This window comes from Lineus longissimus, chromosome 12, assembly GCF_910592395.1.
Source record: "Lineus longissimus chromosome 12, tnLinLong1.2, whole genome shotgun sequence".
NCBI lineage: Eukaryota > Metazoa > Nemertea > Pilidiophora > Heteronemertea > Lineidae > Lineus > Lineus longissimus.
Genome location: NC_088319.1, coordinates 9,535,607 through 9,555,861, shown reverse-complemented (window position 1 = coordinate 9,555,861; position 20,255 = coordinate 9,535,607). Strand labels below are relative to the sequence as shown.

The 20,255-nt window shown below is 42.4% G+C and overlaps 2 protein-coding genes across 3 annotated transcripts in view; one reads left to right on the top strand and one right to left on the bottom strand.

Annotated features, from left to right (window-relative positions):
* The window catches only part of LOC135497104 (uncharacterized), a 235,352-nt gene that overhangs the window by 15,806 nt on the left and 199,291 nt on the right, over nt 1-20,255 (top strand). The gene's annotated exons all lie outside the window — the stretch shown is intronic.
* LOC135496693 (nonsense-mediated mRNA decay factor SMG8-like) overlaps nt 4,249-20,255 on the bottom strand; it is a 41,011-nt gene continuing 25,004 nt past the window's right edge. Inside the window, exons 14-20 of one of the 2 annotated variants that reach the window (XM_064786160.1) lie at nt 19,636-19,852; nt 18,606-18,899; nt 18,261-18,410; nt 17,698-17,832; nt 10,687-10,808; nt 9,171-9,403; nt 4,249-6,557 (exon numbers count right to left, since the gene is read on the bottom strand). In XM_064786160.1, coding sequence (XP_064642230.1) covers nt 6,443-6,557; nt 9,171-9,403; nt 10,687-10,808; nt 17,698-17,832; nt 18,261-18,410; nt 18,606-18,899; nt 19,636-19,852 — 1,266 coding nt within the window. In that variant the 3' untranslated portion in view covers nt 4,249-6,442. Of the gene's footprint in view, nt 6,558-9,170; nt 9,407-10,686; nt 10,809-17,697; nt 17,833-18,260; nt 18,411-18,605; nt 18,900-19,635; nt 19,853-20,255 lie in introns of both variants that reach the window. The other variant, XM_064786159.1, reaches the window with a different exon arrangement.

The window sequence follows — 20,255 nt, the reverse complement described above, 5'->3', positions numbered from 1 at the left end:
AATTATTGGGCCTGATGGTGTGAGCATCAAAACATTTGCACTCTTAGATTCTGCAAGCGAGGAATCCTTTTTTCGACGCCAAATTAGCCAAGAAGATGAAAATTGGGAGTGATGGGCAGGAACAGTTGAACGTTTGTACTATGACTCGGGAATCTACAGTCAAGGTTGGTAAAAGCGTGTTGCAGTTAAAACCAGCCACAGGGGACACTCCAGACGGGCTTGCCATAAATGTACCAGTTAAAGTAGTGGAGGATTTCAGCATTGACACGAACCGGCCTGCTGATCTTTCGAAATGGTCACATCTGAAGGGAATAACCATACCTGAGGTTGACGAGGACCAAGTTCACTTGCTGATAGGAACTAATGTGCCCGCTGTACAGATTCATCTAGATCTATAGAAAGTCGGATTGGTGAAGAAAACGAACCGTTTGCAGTCCGTACTGTCTTAGGATGGTTAGTATTTGGTCCCCTTGGAGGAGGTCAACGACAGCCGAAGGTCAAGGTCAACTTTCTGAGACACAAGGCAACAGAAATCATTGAGTCCCAGATGGCTCAGCTCCTCGAACTTGACAATGTTGGGGTCGCCGAAAAGAAAGGGATGTCGATTGAAGATCGACGGGCCCTGACTAAATTGGAGGCTTCAACCAAACGGATCGACGGCCGATACGAGGTAGGGATGTTATGGAAGGCGGACGACCCCTGGCTGCCAAACAACAAGACAATGGCGGAGTCAAGGTTAGAGTCCCTGCGGAGAAAGTTGGTAAAGGATCCTCAGCTGCATCAAAAATATACAGAATTCATGTCAAAACTGTTTAAAGGCGGCTATGCCAGAAAGCTGAGTGAAGAGGAAGCCCAAAAGCATGATACCAAAACGTGGTACCTGCCACATCACGCTGTTTTCCACCCACGGAAACCAGACAAGGTCAGGGTGGTGTTCGACGCTGCCGCTGAATACCAGGGAGTTTGTCTTAATGACCAACTAGTGAATGGTCCTGACTTGACCAATAGTCTCCTAGGCATCCTTGTGAGGTTTCGAGAAAAGCCGGTCGCCATTGTCGGCGATATTGAGGGTTTCTTCCTGGGTGGGTGTGCCCGAAGACGACAGCGAGGCTCTTCGTTTTCTATGGTGGGAAAACGGAGACCTGGACGGCCAGGTTGTTGTGTGCAAAATGACAAGACATATTTTTGGGGCCAAAGACTCTCCAAGCTGCTGCAATTATGCTTTGAAGAGAACCGCCAAAGATGCTCAGGAACAGTTCAGTAGTGAGATTGTTACATCTGTCGAGAGACAGTATTACGTGGATGATCATCTAAGCTCATTGCCAAACACAGCCAAGGCTATCGATGCAGTCGGAGACATTACAGCGATAACAGCTACCGGAGGCTTTCGGACAACTGGTTGGCAAAGCAATGACAGGGAGGTGTTGATCAGCATAGCTGAGAGTGAACGTGCAAAATCCACTCTAAACCTCGATCTAGATCTAGATTCTCTGCCTGTCTCCAGAGCGCTAGGACAGGAGTGGGACGCTGAAGGGGATTTAATCTTGCTAGCGCCGTCAAAAGAGGCGAGTGGCCACTAGGACGAGTGATCGACGTCTTCCCAGGATCGGATGGTGTTGTAAGATCGGCCTTGGTCAAAACGGCAACTTCAGAATACCACCCCCCAATTGCCAAATTGTGCCTGTTGGAAGCAACGGAGGATGCGCCTGCTCAGTCAGGATGACCAGTTAGTGTGTGTTTGTACTGACTGAAGTGAAATTTCAGTAACTGAGATCAGTATCTTCTAAATGCTGTAGTGACAATTTAGGCCTGCTCAGTGCCACTTGCATTTATTTCAATTGGTGTTTTATCTGGCATGATTGCCTTGGGTGGATAAATCTTGAGTAATTCAAATTTGGAGTGATGCTGTGTGGCACGGGCATAAATTGTCATGAAAGAGTTAGTTGATGTTCCTGTATCTCTCAGCTTTGTGTTTTGTTGGAGTTCAAATTCATAGGATAATTCAAGTGTATTATTCTAGAATTCTGGAGGATCATTCATTGTGAATAATTCAGAGTCGAGGAGTATTCAGATGTGTTTACACGTTTTGGAAATGCTGATTGTCCGTCTATCTGTCTTTCTGTCCGTTCTAGGTGAAATTTTGGGAACTGGTAAATTCGGCCGATTTATCAGTTGCCTCCGGCTGTTTGAGCCACCTTTTCTTTAATTAGCTTATTGCACAGACAGTCAGCATGACCCTAACATAAGAAAGTGAATTATTATCATATTTAGAGTGAGCAGACGGATTGCACTGCCCTCTGTATTTTAGTTCCACTATTATTTGTGTGTCGCTCATTTACTAGATTCTATTAGAAATAGAATTCTACTGTTGAATGATTTCAATATTGTAGGCCTACCTAGAACAAGCTGGGTAATTAGACACTCCACATTGAGTTAACAAGCTCCTTAAGTTTAGGAAGTTCGCTTGTTGGGGCCGCAATGTCGTGTCTCCTTCCGTTTCGTTTTGGTCTTCGGGGATCTCCGCTTCCGAGATGGAATCGGTGGCCCAGTGTAACGACACTAACAACAACCACGAGATTTTCACAACCAAAATTTAGTAAATTGTCCCAAAGAATGGGAAGTTTTGGCACAAGCTGTGCCCCCATAGTGTTTATAGACAGTGGAAGGGACAACGAGATGTAAGTGTACATGTAGAAGCTAAAATACATGAATGGTGAGCCATAGTATGGCCGTATAAGACATGTTCAGGCGGCAGTGCTTTGTCGTCTTCAGGAGCCGTCCGGACTTTTCCCGCCACCAACCTAAAGTTCAGGTTTTCTTTTATTCTGTCTGTTTATGTAACAATATACCACTTTAGGAGGTCCATATATTATTGATAAACAACTATTGTCTAAGCTTTGTTAATCAGTGAAATATTTGTGGATTTGAGGCGAGAGCCTCTGCCAGCTGGTTATCCATCATCTACATTGTTATTGTAGTTGAACGTTCGTATAGGCGTCGCCACCGTACAGGACGAAATATTGTCTTCAGTTCTGTCTTCTGGTGGTTGTGACCAGGGAACCAGGGTTGTGATTTGTGAGGTTAGTGAACTTATTCTTCTTCTTCTTCTTCTTCAGCGTTCGCTCTGCACTTGGAGGGGTCATTCTCCTAGGAGTAATCCTCCTCCAAGGCGGGATGAGCGTATCCTGCGTGCCACTACGGTTAGGCGCCAATTGGGTTTATTGGCCTAGTGGTCCGACTTTGGCGAGAGAGATAGAGTCCACGCAAGCTACTCATGTTTCTCACTTGGTGGGGTCTTAGCTTGCCCTGGCATAGACACCAGGTACAAGGATCCTCGGTTTTGAGTCTCATCCGAAGGACTGTGAAGAGCCAGGAATTTTAGTTCCTTGAAAGCCACGCTGGTTCATCCAGACATACGATCATGGGTTCTTCCCGGGATCGAACCCGGGCCCTATTGCGTGGTGGCCAGCAGTGTAAACCACTAGGCCATGAGGCTCCTTAGTGAACTTATGATTTGTATTGTTTATGTTTTGCAGTTAAACCTTCAATCGTCATTGAATGATACCAGACACCGTGTCAAGAATAAAGGATTCTGTCGTTTGATGAGTAATACAACCGTTGTCAAGTCAATTCATCAGTCCTGTCTATAATCAAGAGCCAGTTCCAGGAGTTCGTCTGTTGTGAGCCACAACAATGTACACTCTTCAATAACCCTGAAATTCAGTCAACTTTATGACCAAAATGCTATACTTAGATGGTACCGGTAATTTTCTTTTGTGCCATTGAGCCGAGAAGAATAATATTATTCAATGGAATAAAAACTGGTGAAACTAGCCAGAAACTGTTCTCCCCATATCCACGGCAAATGACATGCATTACATTACCCGAGGCGAGCACATGGTCCCTGGACCATTTCATTTACAGTCCTCGATATCATCAGGGAAAAAATCAGACTTGGCTTTATTGCATATGTAAGGAGATCGTCCCAGTCAGTGGTGTGATACTGTACAGTACAGACAGTGGACATCTATTCTCCCACAACATCGGGATTAATCTCCCCAGGACTTGGCTGATAATGTGACCGTAGTTTGAGGCAGGGAGGCCATAGGCAGATGCTAGATTCATCCAAACAAGACCCTGCTCCCATCCTGCGCATATCTGGCGTTAAAACCACAAATCGAAGTCTCCAAGCTCCAAGCTCCCAGTCTTTCTTTGAAGTAATGAAGAGAAAGTTCATATTAGTTTTACTATTTATTGACCATATTTCAACATCCCTTACAAATGGCACATGAATAACATACTTACATGTAGTTCTTACCCAACTTTGTAAAGCATCGTTCTGACCACAAATTTCTACATATTCTTGGTGAAACTGGCACCACCAAATTAAAACATGATTTCTGTATCATCTCTAAGAAGCACCTTTCACGAGGGACAAAATTGTCCGCATATAGATATTAATCTAAGTATAGGTGGTTAGAAGAGAAGCCGAAAAAGTGTCTTCGGCGAGGGTCCGGTTCGCTTCGAATTATGTAAGGTTTAATTGCGAACGACAATTTCTGTAAGGACAATCAGACGGAAAAATAAAGATACTTGATTTAAAAAGAAGATAAGATAGTCAATTTAATTGGTCTTGTCCCCAAACTGGTAGCAGATCGAAGTTAAAGATGTATAGAATAGTCAGAAAGACTTTAAGTGGTAAACCCTAGAAATAAGCGTAAAATCGAGGCCCAAAGACAGTTAGCCCCGTTTCGAGAAAAGAGCATGGCCGCGCACTGTCGTCAATTCCCGCAAAAATAGGTCACGTGACTGAAGTAATCGTTCGGTAGTCGTTCGCCACCTCTTTAGGCCTTGTTTATCGAATATTTTAGACAGGACATGCATAAACAATGGCAGATATTAACGAGTGTGAAGAGGATCAGCAATTTGGCATGCATCAATCCTCGCTAGGCCTAGGACTGGGATTTGAGATGGAACATTCCCCATGGTCATTGGCATCAGCGAGGTCGAGAAAAATATCGAGATTGCATTTGGACTTCGACAATATATTTTCTCATTGTTTTGAGAAATTAGTTGCAGGACGAGTAATTAGTTGAATCAGGCTGTTGGAACCAGTTATTAGTTAACCAATTGTGAGTTTTTAAAATTGACTTATAGAGTTCAATTTTGCAGTTTTATTTAAAAAATAGTCGAGTATTATAAAGCAAGTGCTGTTGAGCTGCTAAATTAGGAACTTGGCAGGGAAGGGTGAAATGGTGAGAAGAGAAGCCGAAAAAGTGTCTTCGGCGTCGGTCCGGTTCGCTTGGAATTGGTTATGTAAGGTTTAATTACAAACAACAATTTCTGTAAGGACAATCGGACGGAAAAATAAAGATACTCGATCCCTTCCTCTTGTATACTTTTGATAGTATCATACCTAAAATTCCATAAATTGTCCACACGATAGATGGCAAAAACTCTCTTTGGCCATGGCTCTGTTCAGTCAAATCCAACATGGTGTCAATTTGATCGCGTTGTCCATATCTCGATTGAAAAATCAAGTAGGCCATGGCCAAACTAGGCTTTACACCGGGAGTACACAAAGGCCTTCCATGTTGAAGTCACATGGAAACCAAAGCAATCCCTTCGTCTCGCTTGACCATTGATTAGTTGAATGCAGGCTTTGGTGGCCCGTCATCAGTTAATAACTCGCACTACAACTAGCTAATAATTCATCTGCAACAGTTCGGCAACAAACAGGGTCGAACAACCCAACACTGCCACGCACCCATAGTCCGGACGTTTGCCACCCACCCACAGTCCGGATGTTTGACGAAGAACAAAATAACTATTTGATAGTTTTCTAGGTTATGCAATGATTTCATGGCGTCATGCTTCACTGACCACTCCAATAAATTTGATTGCACTGGAATCACTATCTTGAAATGAGGTGCTCTCATTTAACAGACAACTGCAATCTGTTGTCCGACACCTGAAATTCCAATTCCTACAACTGCCCTAAAACAGCTAGATCTCCCCCTTTAAGTCCTATGGGCCAACGGCTATTCCATCCTTATAGCTGGTCTACCAAGAAGCTAAACACAGCGCCCCATCTGACATAAACTGGAACTAAGCGAGACAAGGTTGTGTTTTCATGGACCTTCTTCACGTATTGAACTTCTGGTAGTTCCTTCGCTTCAGGAGTCCACAGTTCAGACACATGAAGTCTCTTTAATATCATTACATGTAAACAAAGTTTTCCACCTTATAGATTTTGACACATGTAACTTTCTCCAGAACTTTGAGAAGAGTCTTCAGTTAAACTGTTACACTCGCAACCAACCTTCATTTCACATGAATTACACATAACATTACAAGGTTTTCAACCCTGAGCCCCTTGCCACAGTCGACAAACAGGTACAAATTTTAACTCTTCCTTCACAGGTTGACCTTGAAAGTACCTTCATTTTTGGTTGATCTCCAGATAGCTGAACAGGCCTTTCATTATCATGCACTCAGCAAGTTGCCGTGGGTCATTGGGAATGACGCAGGGGCCATTTTCACCCATGTACACATATCTACGTGAAAGTTAAGGAGATTTATACAAACAAAACCATTTGTCTTATTTTGACTGCAATTTTTAGAGACGATTATCACCCTGGAGAATCAGTTCCCCAACTAACCGAAAATCCTATCGCAATCTTGTGTATTCATGGCAGGCCTCCCAGCTCACCAAGCAGCCTGCCTGGGGAAATGTGTGTTAATTGGTGAATATGATGAACCCTTCTTCTGCCTTCGGAATCTTTGAGATGCATACTTGACGGTCTACTCTGACCAAGAATTCAAAAGACTAGTATCTTTATGAATTTTTGCGGCAAGCGATACGCCCAGGTCCCCCGTCGCTAAAGGGTGTTTGCACTGACTCACGAGATTGCAACACCTAAGCCGGCAGCCATCTTGGATTTTGATTCGGCGACCTACTTTTTAATAGCGTTGCTACAAATGCCTATATGTACCCAAACACCAAATCTGCTTTGCTACGTCGCCGACTTCTCCATATATCGCATTCACAAGTGCACTAGCGAGATGAGACAAGACCACTAATGAATATTCATAGGTTGGAGGGTCGAGGCCTATCTATTAGACGAGTGCATGTTTTTTACTCTCAAGTACATATTTGGAGAGGTATTGAAAAAATATTTGTTGTGGCAAGTCTACAGATATAAAGAAATTATTTGATGAAAAAATTAATTTCGAATTTTGCTAATTGGGTAATAGGGGGCGTGTTTTGAGTTTTTCCTGCCAGTTGGCTGAAAAGAGTGGAAATATCAAAGTCTGTCTAATTTGTCGATTATAAAAAAATTTCCGTGGTCAATCACCAATTTAAATCGCACCAGTTCCTCGCAAGACTAACCCGTATATCATATCCGAATTTCAGTTTCACTAGTTGACGCATTCTTTGATGCGTCGCGGTCAAACATTGACAATTTAACTGCTAAAAGGCTTAAAAAATCAATTGTGGTCTTGTCTCAGATTTCAAGAGGTAAGGCGGCAGCCATCTTGGATTTTGATGCGGTAACCTACTTTTTAATAGGGTTGTTACAAATGCCTATACGTACCCACACACCAAATTTGGCTTTGATACATCAATGATTTCTCCAGATATCATGCTCACAATGAGGAACCTATAGAACTAAAAATCCAGATGGCAGCACAATTACTAAAAGGTACACTTCCAGTGCATTTTCCATTGAAATTAAGTTTTGTTGATTTTCTCCCCAAAACTCATCATAATAGAATTAAGGACCAATAAAACAAAAATGTTGGTGCTATTACCCCATGCAGTGGACCATGGTTGTAATGAGAAAGCTATTTCGCGGGTCAATGATAAGGGATGAAATATTCAATAATCATTGACCCGGGAAATGGCTTTCTCATTACAACCATGGTCCACTTGCCTGCAGGGCCAACTATTGGCAGGTTTTGTTGTGCAGGTTCCTCATTCAATTGCACTCGCGATATTTTAAAACGTAAGGCAGCAGCCATCTTGGATTTTGACGCAGTGACCTAATTTTCAATAGGCTTCTTACTAATGCCTTTACGTACCCACCCACCAAACATGGCTTTGATAAGTCGCTGACTTCTCCAGATATCGCACCCACAAGTAGCCAGACAGACAGAATGATGGCAAGAATGACGGACGGACTGACGGTATGTTCATATCCCTCTTTTGCTACGCGGAGTCATATTACCAGAAGAACACAACGTTATTCGAGGAGGACTCCAACAACACAGTTTTTCCAACATTATTGGAAAGCTTTCTCCATTCCCAGGACATGTCAGATTGGCAAGTTGGAAGTCCTGCCCGATTCTCGGCAAGCTGAGGAATTGATGCTCTGGGTAATTACTGTAATCTGTACTGGATTAATTTGGCAAAGCCAGTATTTAAAAACCCAAGAAATTTTACCAAAAAAAGTGAAACGCCAAATTCCATATCCTTCTTTGAATCAAGAAATTCTAAGATAGTTCCTGATCTATTTACTTTTTAGATTAACAACAGGTGGCCAGTCGAATCTGCTTGGAGGCACATTGAGTGACATACCTTTTCAGGGTTTAAACAGGGAAGGTTTGTACACAATCGAGTTAAAGTGATGATGGCAAAATATCCTGCTCGTTTCCTCATTTGAAATTACCAACAGAAAAAGCAACGTCATCAGTTCTTGTTACTATGCTGCTTGTGTTTCCATGAATATGTTGGATGTTTGCGTTGCTCGCAAGACTACTGTTGCTACCGTAAACTGTGGTTCATTTTAATCAAGATGTTTGCTCTGCTCCTCAAAGCTTCATCGGGTTGGCTAGGATTGACCAGCATATGCCCTCTTCAAAATGACGTTATTTGAAATTATGCGACGTCATCATATGAGTTCTTGTATTGTAGCTATACTGTTTTCATGAACATTGTTTTGATGTTTGCCTCGCTGGCAAGGTTACTTTTGACAGGCATTGTCAAACTCTGTACAGACCCTGAAGGGAATATGACTCACTGAGGAATCTACAGGGATTTATCAAAAGTCTGCTCCCTAATTGACACAAGCAGTAGATGTAAATGCAGAAATAAATTGAAAATACTAACAAATTGTCTATCTCAAGAAATGAAAGGGAAAAAAATCTGAATTTTTCACAAAGGATACGGTAATCGCAGCACGCTGACCATTCCCTGTGGAAGTTTTATGGGCTGATCATTACCAGGGTAGAACACTGGGCATGGTGGAGGGTTTGGCCTGACCTGTGGGTTTAACGTCACCTGCATCGGGCCTTCTGGGGCAGCCACAAACACTCGCATGAGCTGGCCCATGTAACCCTTGGAGCTACACTGGCAGGAGAAGTAAAGCGGCATGTCTGAGCCCAGCAGCTTGTTGGCACTCTCCTGGAAAACAATCGGAACAACCTGTACATAATCCATGGCCAAACTGTTTACCAGTACTGTTTTGACCTTTGTCTCGTTACTGAACTCGGCCGTGGAGATGCCAAGTACAGTCGAAGCAAGTTCCGGTAGTGAGGTACAGTCCTGAGCATATTAATATCAATACCTTCTTCATTCAATATCTCCCAAACTAGTGCACCAATTCCAATGAGGTTTTCAGGATATTATCAGAAATCTTATTTTATATTCATACATTATGGCAGGAATGCGAATGCATGAGTCTTTCATTACGTAATCAGCCAATTAACAAACCCTTACAAAAAAAAATTTATTTCAAACTTTTTTGAAATATTTTAATGAAATGAAGATAGAGCCATTTAACTTTTTCGTTAAAATAAGGGTTTCACTGCCAAAGCATGTTTTTCTCGTAAAAACATGCCACTTGGCAGTGAATGTGCTATTGAAAAATAGATCTATCTTCATTATTACTCTTCGATTTTGATGATTTTTTGTCAGTATTCTTAGAATTTTTCTAGCGAAAAATATTTCAAAAAAAGTTTGAAATAAAAAAGCTTTTTTGTAAGGATTTTTTTTAATTGGCCGATTACATAATGACGCGCTCATGCATTCACATTCTATCCATTATGTGTAATTAGAAAAAAAATTGCGGACCATATCCTGAAAACCGTATTGGAATTGGTGTACTAGTTTGGGAGATATTGCATGAAGTAGGTGTTGATATCAATATGATCAGGACTGTACATTTGTGAAACAACAAGAAAGAGCAAATCCAGATAAATCTTTTCATAGTGTCTATATTACACTAAATACACATACGTTTTCGGCAGCGTCCTGCTGGCCCTCATCAGGTACAGTGAGTAACTGGTACATGTACAAGTATTCAAATAACAAGACCATTGGCATTATTGTAAGTAGAGTATACAACAGCCTGAACAGGTCAGAATTAGAGGAATTAGAAAAAAACCTAAAAAGAAGAATGACCCTTGTTGTGCTGGTTGTCTGTTTTGGAATTGCTAGAATCCTCTAAATCCCTCTAATCCTGACCTATTGTGTACTCTATTCGCAATTGTGTATTTCATGTATTGCTAATGGTGTTGTTTTCTTTGGATACTTGTACATATGCTAGTTACTCACTATACCTGATGAGGCAGGATGCTGTCGAAAATGTTTGGAGATGTATATCATGTAATATAGACATAGTAGTTGATTCTAAGCTACTCCGTCAAAATACTCCCAGAATATCAAATTTTGATGTTATTCACCTTCAATGATGATCCACTGTTTGACTTGATGACCTTATCTGGAGTGGACATGAAGAATCGATGACCTCTCGGACATTCATACTCAAGACCGACAAACACTTTTAGGCTAACTTCACCAGATTCTGAAAGAATTAATGAAATCGTCCAGGGACCATGTGCTCACCTCGGGTAATGTAATGCATGTCGCTTGCAGTGGCTATGGGGAGGACAGTTTCTGGCTAGTTTCACCAGTTTTGATTCCATTGAATAACATTATTCTTCTCGGCTCAATGGCACAAAAGAAAATTACCGGTACCATCTCAGTATAGCATTTTGGTTATAAAGTTGACTGAATTTCAGGGTTATTGAGGAGTGTACTTGTCACATAGAAATTGGTTGACATCTGTTCAACAGTTTAGGAGCACTAGAACTTAATGGGATTTTCAAAATTGCGACCTGGCGGCCATATTTGTAATGGGATTAGACTGAAAATTAGGGATATTGATAAGAGTAAATAGATACATAATCACATGAAGTTTGGTTGCAATCTGATCATTAGTTTCGGAGTAATAGGACTTTGTTTAATTTTCAAGATGGATTTGACTGAAAATCAGGGATGCTGTAAAGAGTACAATTTGGTTGCAATCCGACTTTGTTTAATTTTCAAGTCCGAGCGAGACAATTTTTTTAGGTAGAATAGAGGGTCCCTAGATACATGTCCTCACAAGTTTAGAACCATCTAGCTCAAATAGAAACGAAACGTGCCACCTATGGGTGATTTAGTCAACTTTGACCTCTGTGACCTTGAAAAGTAGGTCAAATCAAAAACCCGGGTGATATGTCCTTTAACCTTATTAGATACACCCACTATGAAAATTTCGTCACTCTACGTACAACCATTAGCTTCAAAAAGGCAAAAACAATTTCCAAGATGGCCTTCTGAGGCCAAAAGTAGGTCATATTGCGAAAAAGAATGAAATGGCCAGGGCCATTGTGCTCACCTCATGTGGAGGAAAGATGGATAAAGAGCATGGTATTGTGTCATGTAGTGTTAGGTTTGATGTAGGTCCAAGCAATTACAATTTCCCCAAAATGGCCAATTTACAGTACATTCGACCTCTGTGACCTTGAAAAGTAGGTCAAATCAAAGAAGACCCGGGTGACACATTGAATGGTTGTTAGAATTAGATGTACCTATGATATAAAATTGGTGCCAATCGGGCAAGTCATTACTAGGAATAATGGCATTTTGAAGAATTTAGGATTTGGCCCCCTCCCTGGAGGCCAAACGGCAAATCAGATCGCACCAAACTTCGGTACCTGAGATCACCTGACCAAGGGGTCTATGTGTACTTAATTTGTGATCAATAGTCATTGCAGTTAAGAAACGTGCCATAGTTACGGCCTGACGGCGAATTTATGCCATTTGACCTCTGTGACCTTGACAAGAAGGTCAAATTAAAAACCTGTGTGACATATACTGTATGGTGGTTAGATGTACCCATGATATCAAATTGGTGGCAATCGGGCAAGAAGTTAAGGAATAATCACATTTTTAAGGTTTTTGAATTTTGCCCCCTGGTGGTCAAGTGGTGAATCATATTGGACCAAACTTTGGTCCCTGAGATCACCTGACTAAGGGGTAAATGTGTACCAAATTTGGTATCAATAGTCATTGCAGTTTAGAAACGTGCCATCGTTACATCCTAACGGCCAATTTACACCATTTGACCTCTGTGACCTTGAAAAGGAGGTCAAATCAAAAACCCGGAGGATATATGATGCACCTTTGCTAGAAGTACCTACCATATTTTTTTCAAAATTTCCCGACTACTATTAAGGGAGATATTGCACATTTTCACTTTTAACGTTTGGCCCCCTGGTGGCCAAACCATGAAACGAATCGGACCGAAACTAGGTCTCCAAGGTGTCATTACATAAGGGTACATGTGTACCAAGTTTCAACTCAATAGCTCTAACAGTTACGAAACGTGCCCTGCTAACGGACGACGGACGACGACGACGACGACGACGACGACGACGACGACGACGACGACGACGACGACGACGACGACGGACGACGGACGCCACGGTATGGGATAAGCTCACCTCTGCTAAGAGGTGAGCTAAAAATGAGTCTGGGCATATTGCCCAAAGCTACCATCACATTAAGTTTTAGCCATTTAGCCCTAGCGGCGACGAAACGTGCTCCGCTAACGGATGACGACAACGACGCAAGACAACGACGACGGACGCCACGGTATTGTTTAAGCTCCCGCAGAGATGAGCTAACAAGAGGCCCAAGGGCCTGGCGCTCAGCTGAGTTAATATCATTAATATCTTCCCGGTGTTTAGTTCATTATGCATGAAAATGGCATGCTCCATGGTATTTGATATCCTTTTGCGTTCACTACGGTACCAATGTTTTTGGTCGACATAATTATGCCACTGTTCATTCCTCAATCCTGACCATAATTCGGGTGAAATCATCGTATGAAAATATTTACCGAAACATGAAGTTTATGCCATGAATGAGGATACTCATTGTCATAGCCTCGTTTACAAGTACGAAGTATTTTCCCGCGAATATTCAAAACTGCTTGGCTCCTTGCCAGTTAAATAACATGTGACTGTACACAAAATAGAAAACTTTGATGGAAATTGTAAATCATTTTTTTATCTATCAGGGGAAACAAGCTGATGATGATCAAATAAATCATTCATGAGAAATCGTTTTGTTGCTGAAGCTTGCATGACGAAGTTAATGCTAAACCTTTTCTTGTGCTCTACTGCGCCACCGTAGTTTTCTATTTAGACCAGCGATGACGTCATTTCTGGTGATTCCCGTTCGTTCGTTCGTTCGTTCGTGAATTCCTCCCGCTAGAATCGAGAAACCCTTATAAAAGGTCGTTGTATTTACAGTCTCTGGCGATATATAGTCTGTGGCATATTAAGTTGCATAGCGAGTTGGCCCTGTCAGTGTTTGATTTTAATGAAATTATAGGAGTATTTCGAATTGAGCTTGTGTTAATATTTTTGGTGTTGCCATTCAGTGTGTGTATAGTGTAATAGGTCAGTACATCCATCCTGTATCCCCAGCCGTTCAAAATTGCATAGCACAACTCTGTCTTCGTCTGAGGAGGGGGTAGTCCGTCTCCTTGGTATAGACTGCATAGTGTCGAGATCAGATTCCCTCGATCCTTCTCAAGAGATGGGCATGTGACTAGAAAGTGTGGGGCATCTTCCTCTTCCGAGCGACATAATGGGCATTGGGGATCAACCTCTTGCTTGTTGAAGCGTACTCTGTCCTGTCGTAGGCCAAATCTACCGACCAGGAGTCTCGCTCTTGTAGTTGCCTCTGTAACTAGATACTGCTTTCCTTTACAAGCTTGCCACAGAGGATTGGGGCGACCTATCCATACCTGGTCGAGGATAATCCATTGGAGGGTCTTTCTGGCTTGAGCTTCAGAAACTAAGGCGTTGGTCCACGAGTCCTTAATCAACATGATGGTGTTATCCTTCCAGTGGCATTTCTTCCAGGGGTGTTGAAGTGCCTGGTGGATGCTGATGCCATACTTTTCGGCTGTTTTACATATCTTGTTAAACCAGCTCTTCGAGGTATCTGATTTAAGAGACAGTTGTCTTTGCGCGACTTGCCATAGGGGATTATTTCTGTCGAGTCTTGTGATGGCTCCAAACAGGGAGAGTTGACGTGCGTGAATTGTTGCCTCGATTGGTATTGTTCCAAGCAGCAGGTAGATGGCCGACTTAGCTGTGCTTTCCGGTAGACTCTGGATTAGTCTTAGTGCCTTTCGGTGAAAGAGATCGAGTTGGGACACTTGAGCTGCCGACAAGATGGTGGCTTCCAGACCATGCAGAAGTCTTGGGATGACGAAGGTGTCATAGATTTTCATTGATGCGGAAGGGTCTAGACCATTATAGCTGTGAAAACCCACACCCATCAGGGCATATGCTGTCCGTCTTGCCAGGGTAATCCTCGGTGAAATATCAGGGGACGTCTTTCCCTTTTGCCAGTTTAGCCCAAGATGTACAAAATCCCCCGCTATAGTAGCTGGTTTGCCCCCCAGGTGCCATTCCTGAACTTTACTTGAGCTTGCTTGCGACTGGTGGTGTGGACATACTACTGATTTCACTGGATGTAGTTCATAAAGATTGGTGTTTGAGTGGTCGTTGCTGACTGACATCATTGCTTGAAGTTCCATGGGACTTGATGTGAGAAGGAGTAGGTCATCGGCGCAGCCAGGGGATCTGATGTATGTAGGGCCTATATGTAGTCCCAGCCCTGCTTTAGTGAGGGACGATGCCAAATCGTTTGCATACAACTTGTAAAGTGTCGGAGACATGACTGCACCTTGCTTCACTCCTTGTCGGACTGCATATTCCCTGCTGTCTTCACCGCACCATCTCACAACCTCTGTACTGGAGTCATACAGATCGTCAATCAGACACCACAGAGATTTCTTCATTGGTGTACCAAACATCTTGAGTTTGAGGCGAGAGTGGGACACAACATCAAAGGCTTTGCGAGCATCAAGTGAGCAGATCAGCAGGTCCTGTTTCTTTTCCTTGGTTTCGGCGATGGCTTCAGTCACAAGAAGAGAGGCCATTGAAGGTGATCTTCCGGCTGAAAAGCCATACTGAAGTCCGCTCTGCCCATCTGTGAGGTCTTTCTCAGTGCACATGAGGCAAATCAGCTCCAGTAGTTTACCAAAGATTGACGTTATTGTGATCCCGCGGTAGTTATCTAGCAATAAGGAGTCCTTTCCTTTCTTTGGAATTGGGATCTTGTACGCCGTCTTCATTATCTTCGGGGCCTTTTTCGCCTTCATGATGGAGTTGAAAATGGCAGTGAGCTTTTCCATGGCAAGTTGGGAGCAGGAGAGTAATTTTAAGTGTTCTGCGCGGAATCCTTCTCTATCGGCCGCTTTCTTCTTGCTCATCCCGTCAATCGCTTTCTTTATCATTGTGATGTCAATTTCAGTACCGTCATCAATGCTTCCTGCCACTTTACGCATGTTAAACAGCAGGCGGTCCATATCTGGTTCCTCTACCTTTGGGGTTGCTAGCTTTTCATAGTAGTTTGCCCACTCACTTCTGATAGCGTTGTCATCAGTTATGATTTCACCTTCTATGCTGATTGCGGTTGTTGCTGTCTTCTCTTTCCTCTGTTTAGCAATGATTCTGTGGAAAAGAGCCTGGTCAGTGGTCAAAGCTGACGATATTTCTCCCTACGTTGTCCAATGAGCGCTTTTTAAAATGTGCCATTTGGTATTGTACAGTATGCAATGTATTTTTTCAGCGCTGCCAGTTGCCGAACAGAATGCCGTAGCTCCCTCAATTTCCAATCAATTTTTATGGGAGTGACATTATTGTATTGCTTAGAATGTCTACTTTTTACTCATGAAAGAATCGTAGAACTAAAACATAATAGGCGAACAGAATCATGCCGATTCACTGCACATACTGTGGGAATTCTCCACTTCAAAATACATCGGCGATGTCATCGCGAACAGAGCATGCACTACCGATATCATTTTCACAGAAATGTGGCCAAATTTTAAAGAACTAATTTCTGAATTTAGTCCCTTAAGACCTTATGACTACCACTGAAACGAACTAGTGATAATATCGCCTACCAGACTACTTTTTAAGCAGAAAATTTGGTACTTGAGTGTCATTGAGCTCCAAGATTATTGCACATGGCGTAAACAACATGCCGCCATTTTGTCTCCGCTTCGGTATTTCGTACGCCGCTTATAATGCACCTTCTCAATTAAAACCAACATAATAAGGCCTTACATCGTTGATTGAATAGGAACACCACACAAAACACAATAAAGTGGGGGTACAATCGATTACGAAGCTGAAGTGAACAGTGATTTATTCCTGGAGCTACTACTATTGAGTATTGTTGTGTAGCTGCCATGTTTTGAGAACTGGCAAATAGGAGACTTCATTGATGGCTGACGTCATCGGGCGGGAATTTGAATCGGCAGAAATAATTAAAAGGCAGGTAGCGCCCTCTCCTGTTAAAATTTTGAACTTTTTCTCAATAAAATAGATTTTCAAGAATTTTATCTTAATATTAGAGCATATTTCGACTAATTCTGCTGCTCCTAGGCCGATATAGGCCAGTTTCCTTCATGCACTCTCGCTCGCAGGAAGTAGGTCGAATGGCGACAAATTTTGTTTTGAAAGTAGAGTTTGACCAGAAGTATCCAGAAATGCAAAATTGAAGTCTCTAGGTCTTACGGTTACAAAATGTGCACCATGGGTTTAACGGACGGATGGATGGACAGACGGACGCCACTGAACAACTTATTTGACAAGCTCGGCTGACTCAGTCAGCTGAGCTAAAAATGATTAGACCCTGTTGCCATTTCAAAATTCATATCTGGATTTGTTTATGTGAGCAATCGATGCAAGCCACCATTCTGATATTAGAGGGTCACAAGGCGAGGGAGTAGTCCCTCTCATACCATATGATTCTGGGGATATTTTTAGTTGAAGCAAAGTAACTTTTATAAGGCCCCAAAGGATGTGATGTCTTAATGCTTGACACCTTACTGGACCACAACGAAGAGTTAAATATTCTATACTAGAATTGACTTGACAGTCTATTTGAAGACCGTAGAAATACTATAACCACAAACGGATTGTGTAGTTTCCATTCAAATTACTTTTAATGCAGCAAATCAATAGGTGGAGTTATCAACAAAATATTAACACCATCGCATCACGCAGTAGGTTGGCAAGACAAGTTGGAAAATAAAACCCCGTTTTGATATACTGTGACAAATATGTCCATCGTTCAGCGTTCGCGAAAATTTCATGCACAGAATGTTTTCTGTTTTGTTTCCACTGAACATGCAGCAATTATTGTCGGAACTTTTCTATTATGCGATGCGATAACTTAATTCATCCTGATATAATAATTTTCACTATGCCCTCCAAATGTTGCCACGAAAGACAGCTTTTTGGATTTTGCACACAGCCTTTTGATATGTATACCTTTATGTCCCTTCTTTCCCTTGGATTTCTTTGATGACTCGGACACAGCCGGCCATCTCTCCTTGTCAACCTTGAGATGGATGTCCCAGGGCAGCAGGAAGTTAGTGCCGTGGAGGAAACCAGACTGATCGAGGCCTGAAACAGGGAATTATCAAGTAGGATTATCTAACAAGAACCACACCAAGAAATGGCTATGATATCAGTCTATCTATAATTGGACTGGAAGATGTGGCACAGCTAAAAAGACATTTATCGATCCTCCCACTTCCAGTTGAATGGAGATGAAAACTACAGGGAAGGTGATGTTATCAAAGAGAGACTAGGCAGGACCCACTTTGGTCAGCTAAAGTCACATGGAGTCACTGATAGGTGTCACTACTAACTTGCATAACATTACACAGCTTCACACCTATAAGAGCAATATATTTATCATGAAAGTCAAACTAAACCCAGTGCCTTTACTTCATATTGGTCACCTGGACTCCATACCTTTCACTTATAATCCTTTTAAAACTTCTAAAACTGTTAAAGGAATAAACCTGAAGGGTTAAACAAACTGATACCTTGCGCATGAGAATAAGAAGTGTAGCGCCCAATTGTAACCAGGGACCATGACGGAAACTTTGGCAGCAGGCCCGGGGGGCTCATTGTATGGATCATACCGGGATGGTACTCAGTCGTAGAAATCTGGCGAAATGGCTGGCGCTCTGAAACTAAACCAACAAGTGAACAGTTCTCTAATGAGGAAAGAAATGATTTGATTCTTATCTTCTGTCCCAATGCAAGTTAGAACCAAAATATATCACTTGTAAAGACACCGAGACGCCCATCATCAGGAAACCTTTCTTGAGAGAATGGCATTTGTTGCGGCCATGAGCAGTAGACAACTGGTTTCAAGGTCCACTTACATGTACTTATGTCCGCAAGTGGCTCATCATCAAACACCGCAGGTTCTGCATTCTCTTCCACCTCAGCCTCTTCAACTGCAGCCTCATTCTCAATTTCGGCCTCAACATCAGCCTCACTTTCGTTCTCTACTTCCACATCTGCCTCAGCATCAGCTTCATTTTCGGCTTCTTCTTCATGATCCGGATCACTAGATGACTGGCGGGCCTCTGCCAGTGGTACCTCTGCAGCACTCTTGTCACTGCGGCCACTCTGTCCGCCATGGTGGCCGTAGAGGTCACTTCCTCCTGACTGACCTAAAAAATTGAAGAAAAAAACCCAGATCCATAACTTTCCTAAATGTATAGGACAGGCACATCGATGTCATTTCTTACAAGCCTCCATGAATGTCTAGGAGATGTGTCTGTGTTCGTGGAACGTTGGCTTGCACTCTTGCCAGTGAAGCCACTGTCCACCATGGTGGCCACAGAGATCACTTCTCCAGATTGACCTTCATGTTAATCACATAAATGGTAAATTCTTATTAAAGGGACTCTTCAGGAAGCAGCTAGGCAGGCAAGATAAAGTTACACAAAGTCACCAATAAGGGTCTCTCACATCTCACAGTATGTCGAAATGATTCACGCTTGTACGAGGAATATATTTAGTGCTGAATATGACATGACCAAGGGCCCTTGCTGTGTATATTAGTCACCTGGAGATGGCCAAATTAGCCCCTCTGCTCCTGCCTATAGTCCCCCTTTAACATCACACTTGCTGGGTGGCATAACTGTAGGTGGAACACAGCATGGGCTAGTACTGTACTCTATCAAAGAGTGGAGGAGTCCAGATCTGACGCCATCACTGTTTTTTTGTTAACATTCAGAACTAACACACCTCCCCCAATATGTTAGACCATAATTTCTGCATTTCTACAATGCTCTGACCCAAGCAGCATAAGCAAAATTCATGCCATAACCTGGTCTATAAACTTGCTACCCAGACATGTTTAATGTACAATGAAGTGGTATAGAACACACAAATTTGACTCACCTAAACTTAGTGCCAAACTTAAATTGGACATATGAGCTGTCACATCTAGTTTTGTGGAGTCCTTTCTGCTGACTGGAGACTTGGTGGTATCTCTCGCCAACTGTACCCTTCCTGCTTTCACCTCCGACGTGCTTGGCTTAAAGATGGGCAGTTCCACATGGTCTAATTTGTTACAGCAGGTCTGTTCAAAGTTTTCATAAAATTCATAATTTGCAGCCTGGAAATCGAAGAAATTTCAATGTTAAGTGGGACAGAGAGGTTTAGAATTGTCAAAACACACTGATATCACCATTCCTTGGAAAGATCTTGATGAGCATTCTCTGGTTACGCATTTGCGAAATGTCTGATTTTAGCTTGTAAACTTACATGAAAAATTACCCCAAAATCACCTCGGGTTACAGTAAAGATAATCTCCATGGCCAAAGGCAGAGCCACTGGGCCAACATATGGCAACATGCTACAACAGTGATATGCATTACTAAATGCAAATGCTAAAGAAAAAGGCAAACTAATATTTTACAGAGTAGTGTCTGTACCAAAGTACTTCACGAATAAAAGGTCTCCAAAGAGGCACACTGGGGTATCAGTGGCAGCTGCCGTTTTAGGGTACACCTGAGGTC